The sequence below is a fragment of the Parasteatoda tepidariorum genome, chromosome 9 (assembly GCF_982258835.1).
Source record: "Parasteatoda tepidariorum strain Cologne lab strain chromosome 9, Ptep-v5.0, whole genome shotgun sequence".
NCBI lineage: Eukaryota > Metazoa > Arthropoda > Arachnida > Araneae > Theridiidae > Parasteatoda > Parasteatoda tepidariorum.
Window position 1 is genome coordinate 58,282,838 of NC_141763.1, and position 19,174 is coordinate 58,302,011.

The 19,174-nt window shown below is 29.5% G+C and overlaps 1 protein-coding gene across 1 annotated transcript; it reads right to left on the reverse strand.

The window, feature by feature from the left end:
• Window positions 1–1,724: 1,724 nt before the first annotated feature.
• Window positions 1,725–18,968, reverse strand: LOC107437683 (uncharacterized). Its single transcript, XM_071186663.2, has 5 exons — window positions 18,865–18,968; window positions 15,894–16,097; window positions 11,650–11,793; window positions 7,238–8,635; window positions 1,725–2,553 (listed from the first exon to the last, which is right to left on the reverse strand). Exons 2-5 carry the CDS (start codon window positions 16,075–16,077, stop codon window positions 2,426–2,428), a joined length of 1,854 nt encoding a protein of 617 aa, XP_071042764.2. The 5' UTR covers window positions 16,078–16,097; window positions 18,865–18,968; the 3' UTR covers window positions 1,725–2,425.
• Between the last annotated feature and the right edge of the window lie 206 nt (window positions 18,969–19,174).

A 19,174-nucleotide genomic window follows, 5' to 3' on the forward strand; every position in this document is an offset into this window, starting at 1 on the left:
CCTTGTAATTTAAAACCCAATTCAGAAAACAAGGGAACTCCTGGATCAAGTAGTGGGAGAAATTTGCATTCGTGGAGGCCTTCCTGATGGAACTAACTTGAATTTCTGTTACATAAAGAGGAAGACCACGAGAACCTCACACGGCTGGCCTGACGGCAAGGGGAGTCTAACCCATGATCCATCTACCACTGAAGATATTTCCCGTCAGCACTGTGGTCGGCGCAAGCCGGATGCGGAATTCGTATCGACCTGCCATCCCCGGGATCAAACCCGGTTCACCTCACTAGAAGGCGAACGCTCTTTCCTCTGAGCCATCGCGACTCAAAACAATAATTTTATGGTGAACGAAAGTCTTTTTCTATTGCCAGATGTTTCTATCGTGTATATTATAAATTAATTTTTAAGTATTGACGCAAAAAAGCACACGTTTCATTTGTTAATTCTACTTTTTATTGCAATTGATAATATAATCAATGCATTAAGGTTAATACACTAATCATATGGACATTAAATTGCATGTGGTATTAAAATCGAATTTTAATTTATTTTCCTGGTTTTATCAGTCAAACATTATACAGATAAAGCAAGCATTTGCTTAACTTGAGTTTAAGAGATTTTCAACTGTTTTGTTTCAAATTAATGAATACTGACAACAATTCAAATAAATACTTTTAACAAATTATATGAAGGGGAAATAGTTCATGTTTTACAAGTTTGTTTAAAAACATAAATATGCTTTCATAGTGTGAATGATGATTTTCTAGCAAAAAAAATCTCTAGTTAAATTTAAAATTCTAAGTTAAATAAAATATTTTATGTCTGTAACAACGCATGAAGTTTTTTATAATTTTCTATTTTTGATTTGATATTTTATTTCATAATTGTTCAATTCATTAATAGTTTTAATCAGTTTCTTCGTGTATTTTTCACGAATTGCCCCCCGACTACTATATTTTCTTATAGTTTCCTAATGTTTTTCATATTCTACACGTATTTCAGAAAGCATATTTATGCATGATATAGTTTTTGTTTTGTTTTATAGAAGCAACACAATAGTAATAATATTTTTCGGGAGTAAATAATTGCCTATTGAATTTGAAAAAATGGTTTCTTTTATCAATATTATACCTTGTATTAAGTTAAAAATTTAAATTTGTGTTTAATGATACATGCATACGATACTCGTTTACCTCTAACTTTAGAAAATAATTTTTTTCGCTGAAACAGAAAAAGCGTTTGAATCAATAATAACAGAAGATTAAAAAATAATCGGAAATGTTTTATAATTCGATTTTTTCTCGAAATTAATCACTGAAAATATTTTTGGTAAACGATTGTATTAAAATCTACTCAGATCCGTTATAATTTTTTTTTATAGAGAAAAGCGTTCTTCAAGCGATTATACAGTTAATAAGATTTTTTTATTTGAACTTCAGCACAATACAAAATTTCTACGTCACTTAATTTTAAAATGGATTTAAAAATGCTAAAAATAATGAATTCATATAATGTGGTGTTTCTCGACCACCACATTGCACGAGTAATGTGGTGGTCGGGAAATGTGAGTCTTAATAATAAACTCACGTAATGTGGTGTTTCTTGACTACCACAAAGCATGAGTAATGTGGTGGTCAAGAAATGTGGTTCAAGATTTCCTTTTCGGAGAGAAAAGAAATTCTGTTCCCTCCATGTTATTATGTAACTCATTAATATTTTGGAATACATTTTGCTCCACTTTATTTATTAAAATTGTTCTCCATAAAACGTTTTTTTGGCAAATTTTAAATTTCAAGTTTGTTAATATTTTTAAAACTTGAACTTTAAAAAACTTTGAGAACGATGAACGATGATGACATTGAACAATATCGTCCTTCAATATTGTTTTACAAAAGTGTTCAGTTTCAAGATGCTTGGATTATGCTTCCGCTGGAGTATTCTTTTGGAAAAATGAAAAACGTAGTAATTCATCTTTTCCTACCTCAACACTATAATATTGTCGTACAAAAGTGTTCACCTCTGGATTATGCTTTCGTGGAAGTATTTTTTTGGAAAAATGAACCATGTATTAATTCATTCTTTCTTACAACTGATAACCCTATAATATTGTCTTACAAAAGTGTTCGGGTTTAGATGCTTTTATTATGCTTCCTTTGGAATATTATTATTTAAAAAAACAAAGAATGCACAGCTTCATATGCTTGAAATATGCGTTCTTCAAGGAATTAATTCAGAAAGATAAAGAACATAGTAATTCATTCGTTCTCATTCCAGCCTTCAATATTGACTTATACTCCAGATATAGATAATTGAAGTTCAAAAGCAGTCTTTTAACAATAGAATGTGATAATCAATTACTTTTTTATATATCAACTTCCAATCTTTGTTTATCCCGAAGATTTTCATCGGTAAGTTCTTGAATCTTTCACTAGTTGGAGTTTACTTTTCTTTTAACAAGATGAGGAATGGTGTATGCTAAGCATGCAGAAATGCAGCACTGCAAACTCAACACATAGAGGAAACCATCGTAAGACCCGTGGGTCATTCTGAAATGACCTGCAAATAAATTAAATATTTAAAAAAGAGCGGAATGTTAAAAAAATCTTAGACTATTACGTAAAATAATACCAAACAAAGATTATTTCACTAAAGTAGGAAAAATTTTCAACTCATCGTCGCTTTACCCTACCATATCTAAATTAAAAAAAAAACTTGATGCTTCTTTCACAGATCTGTGAAACTAATTTAGTAAAGTTTCAGATTGAGGAACTGAAAATTGCAATAACACGGGATCTTAATGAAGTACCATGATGGGGGAACATGTGAGCAAATTAAGATTAAAAAAGTTAAACTCACTCACAAAATGGTTGGATATTTCAATTAAAGATTTTGTTCACTTCATTTGTATGGAAATCTAATAGCTGTATTTTTTTTCTATGGAGTAACCCTGACTTAAAAACACCTTTTCGGAAATATTTCTATACGTTTGAAAATCTCCTTCTTTTGCTATTTGTCTTATAAATCATAATAAGCCTGAGAAGAAAATTTTTCGATTCAACATGGAGAAATGTTAAACTCCCTCTCTCTCTTCTTTTTTTTTCCTTCTTTTTTTTCCTTCCTTTTTTTAACACAGTAGTTAAGCATGTTATCCACTATCATATTACATTGTGTCCCATTTAAATTAAGCAACCTTGATTCTGTACCATAATTGAGGGAAAGAAACCCAATGCGAAACAAACATATACACCGAAGAGCCATTACATTATGACCACCCTCCATCTGTAACAATGGGCTCTCCCAGGTTTTCATGGTTTCTCGCCCAGGAACAATGTTTTCATGGGGCACATTAGGACCCATAATCTTCATAGAACAATCCCTGATGTCTGTAAGCTACTTGAACATAGTTGCAGACCAGGTTCACCCATTCATGGCAAACAGTTTTTTCTGCGGGGGATGGTGTTTACCAACAGAATAATGCACCATGTCATAAGGGTCATGGATTGGTTCGAGGAACATTCCAGTGACTTTCAAGTCATGTTTTGGCCCCCAAATTCACCTGACCTGAATCCAATAGAGTATTTGTGATCCTACTTGGAAAACCAAATTCGTGCTGCCAAGCTACCCCCTCGCATTGTGAGGGAATTGCAGGACCAGTTGGTGAGCGCTTGGTACCAGATGCCTCAGACTACCTATCAGCACCTTGTGGAATCAATGCCACGGCGGGTGCTAGCAGTTTTTAGGGCTAAAGGTGGTCATAATGTAATGGCTCTTCTTTGTATATTAAGAAAGTGCATATCTAAACACATTATTCTGTAGTCTATATCTAAGTAACTCACTTTCTTTTCCACCTGGATATGAAGGGGAAAAAACATCGAATAAGTAAAAAGGAGAAAAATAAGTTTCCTACTGAAATAAAGTCCCATTTGAATGCAGCCAAAATATCCACCTTATTTCTCCATGACTTGAAATATGTCGTGTTTCAAACCAATTACAAATCTGAAGAGGACTTCAGCATGAATATGATGTGAAGTTTCTATGATAGCAGTCTACTAGCTCTGCTACAAATTGAAACTGTTTCTTTTATATCTGTTATCTAAGGATGAAGATAGTTCTTTACGTTTTCTTAAGAATCGGTGTTGTGATAAATGGCATGACATTCATGACATCCACCAGTTTAATCAAAAAGCCCACCTCGTTAAAGATTTTGAAACGTAAGCGAAGGCATTCTTTTGCCTTAAAAATCAATTTGGGCTCAACAATTCTCTCCTCAAATGCTAGTCAATATAATTGGTGGTCTTCAGGCGGTATGGAGAAATGGCCACCTTAAGTTTACCACCATAGACGAAGCTTATATCCGTATCGGAAGCCTTCATATTGTGTTCCATTTGGAGAAGTTTTTTCTGGGTTTTTTTTTTCTTACCTACTGTTTTATTTCATATATCTTACTTTTTCTTTTTTTATATTTGGTATCTGGAAATCCATTAATAGCCCCTCAGAGATAATTAGTGGCCCAATCAGGACAAAGCAACCATTTACGTTGCAAAATCTCCAGAGTGTTGGTTTTAAGATAATAGGATGCATTTCAGCAGAAATAGCCTGCCCTTTTACGTGACTTATACCCGAAGAAAACACTGGGATTTTCCTTAGTAGGACTGTATGTGCCACAAATTATCAGCTTGTGGTAAAATTGAAGATTGCCATCATCGAAACGTTGGATAATATTGATGCAAATGTCCTCCAGGGTTTAGTAAATGGTACGCAGCATTATATTTTCCAGGTAATGTATAGGGTGTACAACATATATGGCAGTACTTTTACTTTCGTTACTTGTACCGCCTGTACAAGTAAAAAGTACGTACTTTTACTTGTACTTCGTTACTTTTTAAATTTAGTACTTTTACTTATACTTTCGTTACTTTTTTAGGGAAAAAGTGCAAGTATTTGTAACGGAAATGTCGAATTAAATCGTTACTTTTTTCTAAAACTCGGTAAGTTTTCTAAAAATAATAAAATAAAATAAATGCTTTCGAAATGCAATTATTTTGAAAAATGAATAAAAGTATTAATTAGCAAGTTATTTTCATTCATTTTAGAGTTTTATGCATTTGTTTAAAAAATTTTAAATAAAAAATGTTGGATTTTGTTATTACGTTTTTCAATTTTCTTTTTGATTTCACTAGTAATACATTTTTTACTAAATACATTTTTACCTAGTACATTTTATACTAAAATTATGTTTTTGCCCGACCTTGTCAAACAACGCCCAGTCAAATCTTTAAGAACTTCAGAACTATATGTGCTATTGTAAACTATTATAATTACTATTTTAACTCTTGAAAACTCGAAGGTATTAATTTAGCCGCTGATACTAAAATTCGTTTACAAATTTTAATTATTCCGTTAGGCAGAAATGTTCGGAAAATGATTTCCTCGCATGACTTGAGCATTAGCCATTGTTACAAATAAAAGTGTAGACTGTTCTGTTTCAACTTATACTGCACATTCAATTATTTTTTACTAGCTCAAAGATCACAAAGCTATCTGAAACCCCGTGTTTGCTTTGTTTATGTTTGTGCTTTTAAAACGCGTTTCTATAGAGTAAAAAAATTTTAAATCAATGGTAATTTAAATAAATAAAAATAATAAACTAAAAATTAAAATCAATAGATAAAATTTCTTTTTCGCGCAAATCCATAAAAAGTTTGATATTAAAATTATATTTGATTTTAAAATTATATTATACGATTATATTATAAAATTATATTATAATATTCTTCCGAATTTAAAAGTAAATTAGTGTCCATAACATTCAAAATTAAAAATAATTAAATAAATAATAACAATTTTTGCGAAAACATTAAAGAACATAAGAATATTATTCAATGAAATTTTAGGTTACTTTGAATTTTCGATTTCCTAGAAATGTACATTTAAATCATTACTTTTTTTGTTTAGTACTTGTACTTTTACTTGTACTTTTTACTCGTTACTTTTTAAAATAAGAACTTTTTACTTTTTACTCGTTACTTTTTTTAAAAATACTTGTACTTTTACTCGTTACTTTTTAAAAGTAACGTTGCCATATATGGTGTACAAATTAGTTCGGTCCGTTTTTAAAAAATGGCTCTGCTGTTATGAATGTTATATAGTGACAGCTGGTTTCGGTGGTTTCAGAGAGGTTAAGCATCTTTCAATAATATTTAGTTTATATAGCTTTGAGTTTCATACAAAAATCTTATTTTTTACTTTGTTGAGCATGCGGTAATGAAGCACCATTTGCGGGAGGTTTTATGTTTCTTCCTTAATTGGAAGAAAAGTGCAGCTGAAGCGCATCGAATGCTTGTAGAAGTTTATGTTGACAATGCTCCAACTGATAAATCATGTAGGGAATGGTTTCGACGTTTCAAGAATGGTGAATGAAGAATGGTAAATGAAGAATGGTAAATGGTGAATAGTTTTGTATACTATGAGCTGCTACAACCTGGTGATTCCATTACGGGCGATCGGTATAGGCTACAATTGGTTCATTTGAGCCGTGCATTGCGAGAGAAAAGGGCGGAATACGAGAAAAGACATGATGAAGTTATTCTTCTGCATAATAACTGTCGGCCTGATGTCTCGAAAGTCGCAAAAAATTATAAGGAAACACTCAAGTGGGATATTTTACTGCACCCGCTGTATTCACTGGACATTTCTCCTTCTGATTACTGGTTGTTCAGACAGATGCAGCATGATTTTGCAGGTCACCAGTTCACTTCATTCGCAGAAATCGAAAATTGTCTCCTAACTTAGATCGCCTCAAAAGACGAGACATTTTTTCGAGATGGAATTCGAAAATTGCCTGAGAGGTGGGAAAAAGTAGTAGCTAGCGATAGGCAATACTTTGATTAATCTGTTCATTCATTTTGTTCTGAAATAAATGCATTTTTGACCACAAAAAAACGGACCGAACTAATTTGTACTCCCAATATAAACATAGCTGATATATTAACTATAATCAGAAGTGAATTTATTTTAGCGGGACACTTTTTTTCCTCCTTTTTTTAATCTGATGTTTTTTCCCTATCCAGGTAAAGCAGGAAATAAGTTTTTCCTTATAAATATGTGTTTAGATATAAACTTTCTTTATATGTGTCGATTTCATTACTTTTCTTCGCGCCCATTTGCGGCACAAAATCAAGGCGCCTTTACCTAATTGAGCCCTATTGTATTACGAAAAGAATAGTAATAAAAATCTTACTTATCATATATGGCAGTAGTGGGTTGAAGAAAATAGTTAGCAGAAATTTAGAACTTTGTGCTAGTACTTGCTTCTCCTCTTCAACGATTTCGACAATCAGTGCTATGTTCAAAAAGATATTAAAAGCGAATATCATCGATAATATAATGTTGAAAAATGAAAGTAAAATAGGATCGTTGAAGATAGCAAAAGCCGATAAAGATGCACCCATGGTAAGTAATGTTATTATTAGCATTATTTCTGTAGTCAGAAATTTCATATCAATTACAAATCCGCTCCCAAATCTGCCGACAAAGTCTGAAATGGAAAATAAAGTTACGAAGTATATTTCATAGCTTTCATCGACAGATTTGTCTCTTATGCAATCTACAAGTATCGTGTAATAGGCTAAATATACGAAGATGGAATTCGAACAAATAATAAGAATAACAAGATAAGCAGGATCAATAAAAATTGAGAAACTTTTGAAACTCAAGTTTTTACTGTCAAAAAAGCTTTTACTTTTAACTAATTTCTTATGGTCTTCAAAATCATCATTTCGGCACATTGTATTTTTCGTAGGAAAAACTGTATCCTTATTAAGATTGTTTTTTGAATTATTTAAGTTGGGTGCAATCGCTTGCGAAATTAGAATGCTTTCTTTATTTTGTTCTTCTCTACCTTGTGAATCTTTCGTATTTGTTTCTGCCGTACTGTTCAAATCTTCATTTCTTTCTCTCGATCCATAATCTAAGCCTTTAGTGTCATTTTCAGTGCCGCACTGTAAATCATTTTTATTTTCTTCAACGTAAACAATATCCTCGTTGTTTTGTTTTTTATAAATGTATAGAACATCTTTAGAGACCACGTTTTCTTTCCCCTGAATCAAAAATTGTGGAATAGGGTCATCCTTTTTCTGAATTGTGCACAAATTGGATATTAAAGATTTTGAAGTTATCTCTTTATCTTGAAATGAGTACAGACTGGATTTGAAAGACTTTGAAATCCCGAGTTCTTCATCATTACTCTGCATCAAGCACGAGCTGGATTTTAAAGAGTTTGGAATTTCGTCTCCCTTATCCTCTATTGACAGCAGATTAGATTCTGAAATTACTTCTTTCTCTTCCTCATCCCGAATTGAACGTTGACTGGAATTTAAATTATCAGTTTGTTTCAGTTTCTTGTCAGGATTTTTCAGCAATAAACATGCAGGAATGGTGTGAGCAACGATTGCAGATAGCAAAAGGAAGGAGTCTGATAAACCATAAGATTTAATGAGTATGTGTATTAAAGGTGGTATGAAGACTCCGCCTAAACTTGATCCAGAAAAAACAACACCATTGGCTTTGTTTTTGTGGTTTGGAAAATGTTGATTTAGGAATGGAGACATCAACTGTTGTGCGAACCCATAGCCGAGACCTGTGAAAATAATGGCAATACAGATGTTACGTTTTTTCTTTTAATACAGATTTCACATTTTATAAAAATAAATTAATTTGAAAATTCATTGCCAGCAACTTTTACAAAAAATTTAATCTGTAAAAGTCTTGGGTAAATTTCTAATAATAGCAATTTCATGTGTTTATTTTAATAATACTAAAAGAATACAAAAAAATTAATTCTAAATTGACAAAACTTCTTTGGAAAAAAAACGCGCTTAAAAGCAGTTGAAATTTCAAAAAAAGAAAGAATAAATATAGAAATAAGGGAAACGAAAAAAATAAAAATATGACCACCGAAGCTGACGTCTTCAGGGGGTACCGGCCCCGGTAGCCATAAAACAAAACCTTTTCTATTGAGGGAGAAGGCAAATGCCTAAATTAACTCCCTCAGTGCTCCGATGGTTTTGCGTAGAAGTCCAGGAAAAAAGACATGAAATACATAGAACCAATTCAGAAAAGAAATTTAAACAAAATCATCAGAAAATAAAAACTCACATTAACCAGGTCAAACAGCGATTTCACAAGCAAATCAAATGAAAAGGAAACACTTAAAACGAAAGAAAACAACGCCCTCTATTAAAATGCGCAGATTGAAAAAAAAAATCAAAGAAAAAAGAAAAAAAAACAGTATAGATTTAATACAGATTTTACATTTTATAAAAATAAATTAATCTGAAAATTCATTGCTAGCAACTTTTACAAAAAATTAAATCTGTGAAAGCCTTGGGTAAATTTTTAATAATAGCAATTTCATGTGTTTATTTTAGTAAAAGTTGTTAATAAAATCTCTAGTTTAATTCTTTATGTAAGACAAAACTCGATAATAATTTTAAAAAAAAGATAATATTTCTGTTAGGTTTTGATTTCCTTAAAAAATAGCGTCAAAGTCATTTTTGTACTTAAGACAACAGCACATTATAATTTATAAGGTTAGTTTCTATTCTATGGGAGTTACGGAAATTTCACAAGCTTTATGATTTAGTAAAAAGAAAAGTTACTTTAATTTTATATATAAAACTATATTGGACTACATTTTTAAAAATAATTTAATTTTTCTGTAGTATTGTAATGATTATAACTTCGAAAAAAGTAAAGAAAATAGTGTTTAGTTCAATTCTATACTTAGGACAAAATCAAAATTTACATTCCTTTCACTTAGAAAAAAATATATGACAAAAACTGCCGGAATATGGTAAAATTTACCGTGTTTCTAGCTCTATGGGGAAACCAAAAAGTATGGCATTTTTTTCAAAGAGTTTTGATAAAATTAACAATAAAATATGATTTTTATTAGCATGCTGTTTAGCAGACATAAAAATGTAACAGTAAGGTGAAATTCCTATATATATTTCTGAAATATAAATTTAAAAGTTACATTTAAAAAAAATTTAGCATATTTTGTATTCTCGTCGGTCCAAAAAGTAAATTATAATGTCTGGAATAATTATGAATATTTAATTTGGGCGATATTAAAGCTGGCTAAGCATAGTTTAGTTGAAATTTAATTTTTGACTTTTGGCCAAAGATCATAGTCTTCTGGCCCACTGTGCCTTGTATTGTTACCATATCTCATGAATCGGCGAGAGCCTTTGGGATAGTTCTGAGCAACAAAACAGGATCAAATATCCAAAAAAGAGTGTCATTTTTCTCAAAACTGTATTAGTGTTCTGACCTGAGTCAGATCATTGACTCGTCTGCTGTTGTAAAGCCTGTATTATGCTGTATTTACGCTGTTACTTGAGCCGTGATTGAGTGCTATAAATAGCTGCATCTTCTGAAAGTTTCTACTAATAAATTTTTAGTAGTCTTAAGGACTGTTCTCGTTTTTTTTTAATTGTATTTATTTATTTATTTTCGTAAAATATGAGGAAAAGAGTCTACTTTAATTCCACAATAGAGAGTTAAATTTATAACTATTCCATCAATTTCGTTCAAAATTTGAATTTGAAATAAGTTGAACTAAGATAATATAACAAACATATATCCGTACAAGCGAGTTTAAACTAATTTATTGATTTGCATACGAAAGGTTTAAAAATAACAGAAATTGAAAAGGGTAACATAAATTTCAAAAAAAAGTTATTTCAGGGAACATTAGCAGGAGCGTAGGAGGCCAGATGGACCAGAAAATTTAATAATTAAACCATTCATATAAAACCATCAACAGTATATTTCGAACCATTTATTCCATCTAGAAAGTAAGAAATCATTATATTGATTTCTAATTTTCTAGGATATAATTTAATTTTCTAATCTAATCTAATTTTTCTATTCTAAATTTTCTAGGATTATATATAGATATATTATGAATTGGACGCAGAGATGATATTAGCAACCTTCGAAAGGAAAGTCCTTCGAAATGTATAAGATCTTTAATAGTGATGATATCATTAAATCTATTAAACTAAGTAGAATGAGATAGGCCGGGCATGTAGTGAGAATGAGCCCAGAACGAACAGCATTGAGAGTTTTTAATGCAACCCTCTCCAATAGAAGGCCAAGAGGAAGGCCCAAAAAGAGATGAAAGGACTGTGTGGATTTTGCCATCCTAAGAGAAAAGAACTGGAAAACAATTGCTGGGAGAAGGGCAGAATGGGGAAAACTTCTGAGGAAGGCCCAAGCTCACAAAGGGCTGTCGTGCCGACGCTGATGATGATGAATTGAACGCACGCTGTACCCACAAACACTTGTCATTTAAAAAGCCAGAGTTCTTGACGTTCAAGGTGTGAAGAACCTTTGACAGTGTAACACATTTTGACCTAGTGCAGGAAATATAGACAACACAGACAACCGTCTTTAATCATGAATTTCCAACCTTGCAGTTTTTAATTGAGGTTACTTCATTTCGGAATTTTATATTTTATCTAAAGAACAGAGGTTTTTATTGAAAGATTTAATTTGATTACCATTTTCAACATTTTTTTTTACCAAATGTATAGCCAAATATACGATTCTTGCATAGAAATAAAACTAATAACTGAATTCACTTACCAAATACAATTCCCCATAAAATTATAATGTCTATTATATCATCGGCAAAGTAACAGGCTCCCGTGCTAACAACTGACATTAAGCATCCGGCAACAATTATAAATTTTATTCCAAGAACTTGCGTTAAATATCCAGCAATCGGGCCTGAAAAGGAAAAAGACAAATTATATTTCTTCTGTTTAAATAAGGAATTTATGAACTTCTTGAATTTTGACAAGTTTTATTAAAATGAAGTTATTATGAAAAAATTGTTTTAATTTTTTCAGCAGTTAATTTATAAAAAATTATAGATAAAAAACTACCATGTTAAAAGAATGTAACTTTAAAAAAAAGAAAAGAAGAAATATTGCACTAAGCCGTCAGGTTTTGAAAGAGTTGAGAATTAAGTGCAAGAGATGAAAGACCGTTCCGCTCATTTATGAACATTTGCTTGAAAATTTTTCTGTTTCATCAAACATTTCTTATTCTTTTTTTTATCTAATGTGTATTAAAAAGAAAAGGTGCAGTGACTTAGAATAATAATGACTTTAATTAAATCACAGCATTAACCATTTAATTATTCAAAATAAAGATTACAAGCAACAAAAGAAAGGTAATCATTTCCTAACAAAGAAACAGGAACAACTCTCCAAAATACGTCTTCACCAAGACGATCAAAACACATCATCTATTAAACACTTAAGTTTCCTATTAAGCTGCATAGTGTTGAAAGATGTAACCATCACTGCTACGTGATACTGTCACACTATATCAAAACTGAAGGAAGTAATTAGGATAAAGTGGCCTGACCTTCTCATATCTGGCGTTTTGGTGTAAGAGGGCAAAGCGAGACCATACTCGGTGTCAGCAATGCAAAATGATATTGCAACTCTTGATTGGAAGTGCCTAGATTATTCACCATATAGTCCTAATTTCACACCAAGAGACTTCCGGCTTTGATGAAGAATCTCTGTAGATGGTGCTTTGGAAACAGTGATGCTGAAGTCACACAAGCCATTCAGTACTTTTTCCGTATTCAGAGACCTAATTTTTTTTCTTGGTGGGCTTTTTGAACCTTATAAATTGGTATAATAAATGTCTCAACGCACTTCGCAATTACATGGGAAAATAAAGTTACGCCTTACCTATAATATCTCATTATATTTTTCGTCTGTCCACAGTCGCCAGGAGGCAGTTATTTTCGGACTCTCCCTTGTACCTTTATTATCGGTTTCATATCAGATTATAAAAATTAATTTTTAAGGATATTTTAGATTTTAAAAAAACGTGCTTATCAGAATAAATGATGATTTTATAGGCATTGTAACCTATTCACGGAAGAAGAAAAAAATGTAGTGAAAAATACCACAACTTGATAAAATTTATAATCTTTTCTGGCACTATGGGAACAACCAAAGTTTTAACCGTTGCTTTCTCGTAATGAGGTATGATTAAATTACCATGTTGATAATAAATTACTGTGATAAAATCACCATAATAATAGAATTACCATTACTATTAAAACTACCGAATAAGGTAGTAAATTTGCAACATTTAAAAACTATACATTCTGAAAAATATCCTGGTAATTTTATTTTAATTCTCCAGATATGGAATAAAAAACCTTTTTTCTCTTCTTTTAAGTTTACTTTTCAGTATTGTATTTTTATTAAATGCGGTGGTAATAAAAACAATAACTTTGAAAACAAACATTTGGATAAACTATTACCCTGAAGAACAGAAATATTTAAATAAATCGTTTAAATACCTTAAATTTTGTTGCTAACTAAATCCTTGTCTGTAATAAAAACAATAACTTTGAAAACAAACATTTGGATAAACTATTACCCTGAAGAACAGAAATATTTAAATAAATCGTTTAAATACCTTAAATTTTGTTGCTAACTAAATCCTTGTCTGTAATAAAAACAATAACTTTGAAAACAAACATTTGGATAAACTATTACTCTGAAGAACAGAAATATTTAAATAAATCGTTAAAATACCTTAAATTTTGTTGCTAACTAAATCCTTGTCTTTAATAAAAACAATAACTTTGAAAACAAACATTTGGATAAACTATTACCCTGAAGAACAGAAATATTTAAATAAATCGTTTAAATTCCTTAAATTTTGTTGCTAACTAAATCCTTGTTTTTATTATTATTAGTGCTAGGAGGCTACGTTTACCAGCTCCTGTGAATACTTTTCATTCATGGTTGTTTCTTTTCTTAAAAGTTGATATTTTATACAAAACAACGAACAGTTTGTTCGACGAACGAAAATCTATAATTATTGTATTTTTTTTTTTTTTTTTTTTTTCTTTTTGTAAGAACATCTCGTTTATATCTTATCGTAACAAAATGAATGATTGCCTGAGTTTGAAAAATAATCAATTGTACTTGGAGAAAAAAAACGTAAGAAATATAGGTTGTGTGGCTCAATGAGGAATAAATGGGAAGTAATTGTTTTCTTAATACTTTTATCATTACTGCCGTTTATATTGTAACCAGTTTTTATCTAACTGGACTCTTTTATAATTTAAAAATTTCAAAATAATTGCTAAGATATATATATGACAACATCTTATATTTATTCATTTTTTGTTACTTAAGACATCAAGTCAAACACAAGTTCTCGAGAGCGATATATTTCTATACAACAATGGATACACATGAATCATCATACAATCATACAATGGAACATCAGAAATATATATATATATATATATATATATATATATATATATATATATATATATATATATGTATATATATATATGTTCAAAATGAAGAATAAAGCAAAGAAAAATAATAGACAAATGAAAAAAAAAAGGGGGGGGGAAATAATAAGTAAAAAAATAACAAACAGCAGTTTTAAAAAAAAAAAGAAAAAAAAAGTGAAATTTTATTTAAAAAACCGGAGAAAAAAAAACCGGTAAAAAAAGATATAATCTTTCTTCTTTATAGTTTTTCTTAACTTTCTTCGTGTTTTCTTGTATTTATTTATTTATTTATATATATATATATATATATATATATATATATATATATATATATATATATATATATATATATATATATATATATATATATATATATATATATATATATATATATATATAGCAAAATAAATAAATACAAAAAAACACGAAGAAAATTAAGAAAAACAATAAATTTCATTTATTGCGCATAAGCTTCAAGTAAATAGAACTCATTAAATAAGATCAAAATGAAGGTAAAACAAAGGAAAATTACAGACATATGAAAAAAGGGGGGAAAGGAAAAATAATAATAAAAAAAATAACAACTGGGGAAACAATGAAATAAAATAAACCGGGGAAAAAAAGGATAAATTTTCTTAAAAAAATCCGGAAAATAAAAAATATAATTTTTTTATCAGCCCACACGATTATATCCGCAAAAAAGAGTGCATATTTTTTTAAAAAAATTTATCCTTTTTTTCCCCGGATTATTTTCCCCCCAGTTGTTTGTTATTTTTTTTATTATCATTTTTCTTTTTCCCCTTTTTTTTCATATGTCAGTAATTTTCCTTTGATTTATCTTCATATATATATATATATATATATATATATATATATATATATATATATATATATATATATATATATATATATATATATATATATATATATATATATATATATATATATATATATATATATATATATATATATATATATATATATATATATATATATATATATATATATATCATTTCTGATATTCTAATTACAAGCAAAAGTACTAGTTAATAAAAAAATAAAAATATGTTCAGATTATTGGAATTATATTTGTATTAAATATAAAATCCAAAAAAGCAGTTTAAATTTTTTTTCACTCGTGCTCAAAAATTTATTAATAATTGATTTCTTAAAAGAAAGAAATTTCAATGATCTAAACATCTTTAAAAAAAGTGCGAATATTAAAAATGATAGTTTGGAAGCCAGTCGTGCTTGGAAGATTTTACCTTTAACACCGTAGAAAAAGACACCGGTGTTTCCACGTCGTATTTCATAACTATAAATCATTGAAGTGTTAGATATAATATTTGTCACTCATTTTGATCTAACTCAATGCAAAATAATGAGAAAAAAAGCAACAACAAAAAAAAAGATATGCGTCAAAGGATTAAACCCAAAAATTGTTCTCAAACTGCCACCTATCTTATTGATCTTGCAAGCGCTCCAATTTATCTATATTTATAATATTTTAGAAACAATGAATTGGTTTCTTTCAACTTACCTGAAATATTTCTTAGTAGGAAACATATGACAAATGGAAGAGAGGCTAGTTTTCTATCCGATTGGTAGTACGTTAAAGATTCAACATAGATCAATGGTTGAAGTCTCATCGCACCAGCAATTAAAAAATTTATAACAAAGGTTCCTATTAGAATTTTACAAGAGTCAATTCTGTGGGGATTCATCAATGTACATTTACTGTAAGCTACAATAAAAAACAACAACAATTAATAAATTACCTTATTAACTCTTTGTGCAGGATGTTTCGTAATCACTCTCTTTAATACATAGTTTTAGAATCATTGTAAAAAATAAAATCGTTAAATCCTGCATATTCACGATCTCAAATTAATAATTAAACGAAGTAAAGAGAAACGCTATTATTTTTATAGGGAATATAATCATCTCAAAAGTTAGGCCTTAAAATCTTAAGGGCCAGTTAATTTACTGGGTGGCCTTGAAAAGCGCAATTATTAACGAAATCAGTTTTTTTTGCCGAATAAACGTTCAGTTTTTCTTTTGAACAAAAATATTTTATTGGTTCTATTTAAGCTTTATACCTTAAATGGATTTAGAAAAATCTTTAATCTGAATAAAATATTCCTAGAACAGCCCGTTGTGTGCCGAGAGTGGCTTAGGGTCTATATTTTCGAGGCCAACGACATGATTTTATTTTAATTTTTAAACGTCGTTGAACAGCTGACCCAATTTTTTTTGGACTTACGACTGCTAATATTGAACTGGGTAGCCTTGTAATTTTGAACCCAATCCAGAAGACAAAAGAACTTCTGGATCAAGTATTGGGAGAAATTTTTTCCTTCGTGTAGGACTTTTTGATAGAACTAACCCACATTTGGGTTACATGGTGAGGAAAACCTTCCACGCTTACCTTGACGGCAAGGGGACTATAACCCATTATCCGTCTACCACTGAGGATATTTTACGTCAGCACTGTGGTCCGTGCAAGCAGTGTGCAGAATTCGTATCGACCTGCCATAGCTGGGATTCGAACCCGGTAATGTGGTTACGCATAGACTGTCATTATTTCCCAGACAAGCTGGAATCCATCTATTTGAAGTTAGACGAGCTTCAAGCGGGCAAATGAGAATCGAACCCCTGTCCATCTAAAAGACAGTTCAGTACCCTTAACCAGTAAGCACGGTTTTTTAAAGATTACAGTTTTTTAGGAAAAAAATTGTCAATAAATAAAAATTAAGTCACGGAACTAAATCAAGTACCATCTACTGTTATTGCAGCATGATTGTAATCTCTACAGAAGAGAAAAAATAACTGTATTATAACCAAATAAGAACTATTTTATGAAACTGAATTGTATTTTAATAATTAATATATTTATCTTAAATCAATTCATTAAAATTAAACCAGTAAATTAAATCAAGTCAATTTTATTTTTACAAGAACACAAGTGAACTTTTAACTCAGAAGAGAAGATAACTAAATCATAATCAAATTACGATGTTTGTCAAATTGAGTAAACTTTAATATCAAATAGATTAAGCTGAAATCATTAGATTAAAATCTAACAGTTTGACTAAGCATATTGAATTTTGCTGTTACTGCAGCACAAATGTATTTTCAGCACAAAAAATGCATCATTACTTTATCATAATCAAATCACGATGTTTGAAAAATTGAGAAATTTTTATTATCAATTGATTAAAATTAAGCAATCGATGGACTAAATTAATTGTATTTTATTGATGCAACAGAACAAATGTACTTTTGGCATAAAAAAGAACCTAACTATATCATTATCAAATCAAGCTGTTTGTCAAATTGAGTGAACTAGATTAAACAAAAATCAGTAGATTAAAAATCAGTTGACTAAACCAATTGAATCTGTTATCACAGCACAATTTCGACTAAATTATTTGCAAATTTCAACTAAAAAAAATTACATAACTATATCATTATTCCGTTACACAACTTGTCAAATTAGTAGACTATTAATATCAAATAGATAAAGCATGAAACAGAATATTAAAATTAAACTAGTTAACTAAACCAAATACATAGATTGCAACAATTCGAACTTAGTTTCAGCACAAAAGAAAAGATAACAATTTCATTATCAAATTACGATTAGATTAAAATTAGATGCTTAGTGATTAGATTAAAATTAGATGCTTAGTGATTAGATTAAAATTAGATGCTTAGTGATTAGATTAAAATTTAATTAACTGATTAACATAATTGAATTTAATTGTTGCAGCAGCACAAATATGTCTTCGTCATTAAAAACAAGCAAAACTTTATCATACCGCATAGAATCCTACTACTTGTCGAATAGAGTAAACACTTTAATATCAATGATATTAAGCATAAATTAGTAAAGTTAAACTTGTAAACTGAATCAAATGCATTTTAAAGTTTGCAATAATACGATTGTATTTTCAGTACAAAGCAAAAGATAACTACGCCCCATAAAATTACGTTATTTGTCAAATTGAGTAAAGTTTTAGTATCAACTAGATAAAGCTGAAATCATTAGATTAAAATTTAATCAGTTTTCTAAAATAATTGAATTTAATCGTTACAGCAGCACACATGCATTTTTAGCATGAAAAGAGCATAATTATATCATTAACAAAACTATTTGTTAAGTTCAGTGTACTTTTAATATCAAATAGATTGATCATAAATCAATTGATGAATATTAAACCAGTGGACAAAACAAATATATTTTTTTACAACACACGTTGTATTTTCGACACAACAGAGAAATTAACTCATATATCATTTTCAAATTGCAATTTTTTGTTAAATAATCTTTGCTTATCGAATAGATTACGCAGAATTCAGTAAATAAAATTAAAAACAGGAAAATTAAATTAAATGACTTACTTTATTACAGGAATACGATTTTACATTCGACACAAAAGCAAAACTAACTATATCTTTACTAAACAATTTGTTAAGTTAATTGTTAAAATAAATATATTATGCATTACCTGAGTCTAAATAGCTTAAATTCCGACAAAACTTAAGTTTCTTCTGTTAGTAATCTTATAAAGTATTGTTTCATGGTTTTTCTTCCTGAGCTATTGCCTCTCATGTCATTATAATTAAGATAGGTCGTAATCACGTTGACACTAATTGAATAAAGTATGAGAACAATAATAGGAAAACGACCATTTTAAATTCTGAAAGAGGAAAATTAGAATGGAGAAAAACTAATCAAATATTTTCTTTAATTAACATTTTTATGTTTATTTTCTAATACAAAACTGAAAGATAGAAAATTGTTATTGTATTTTTAAA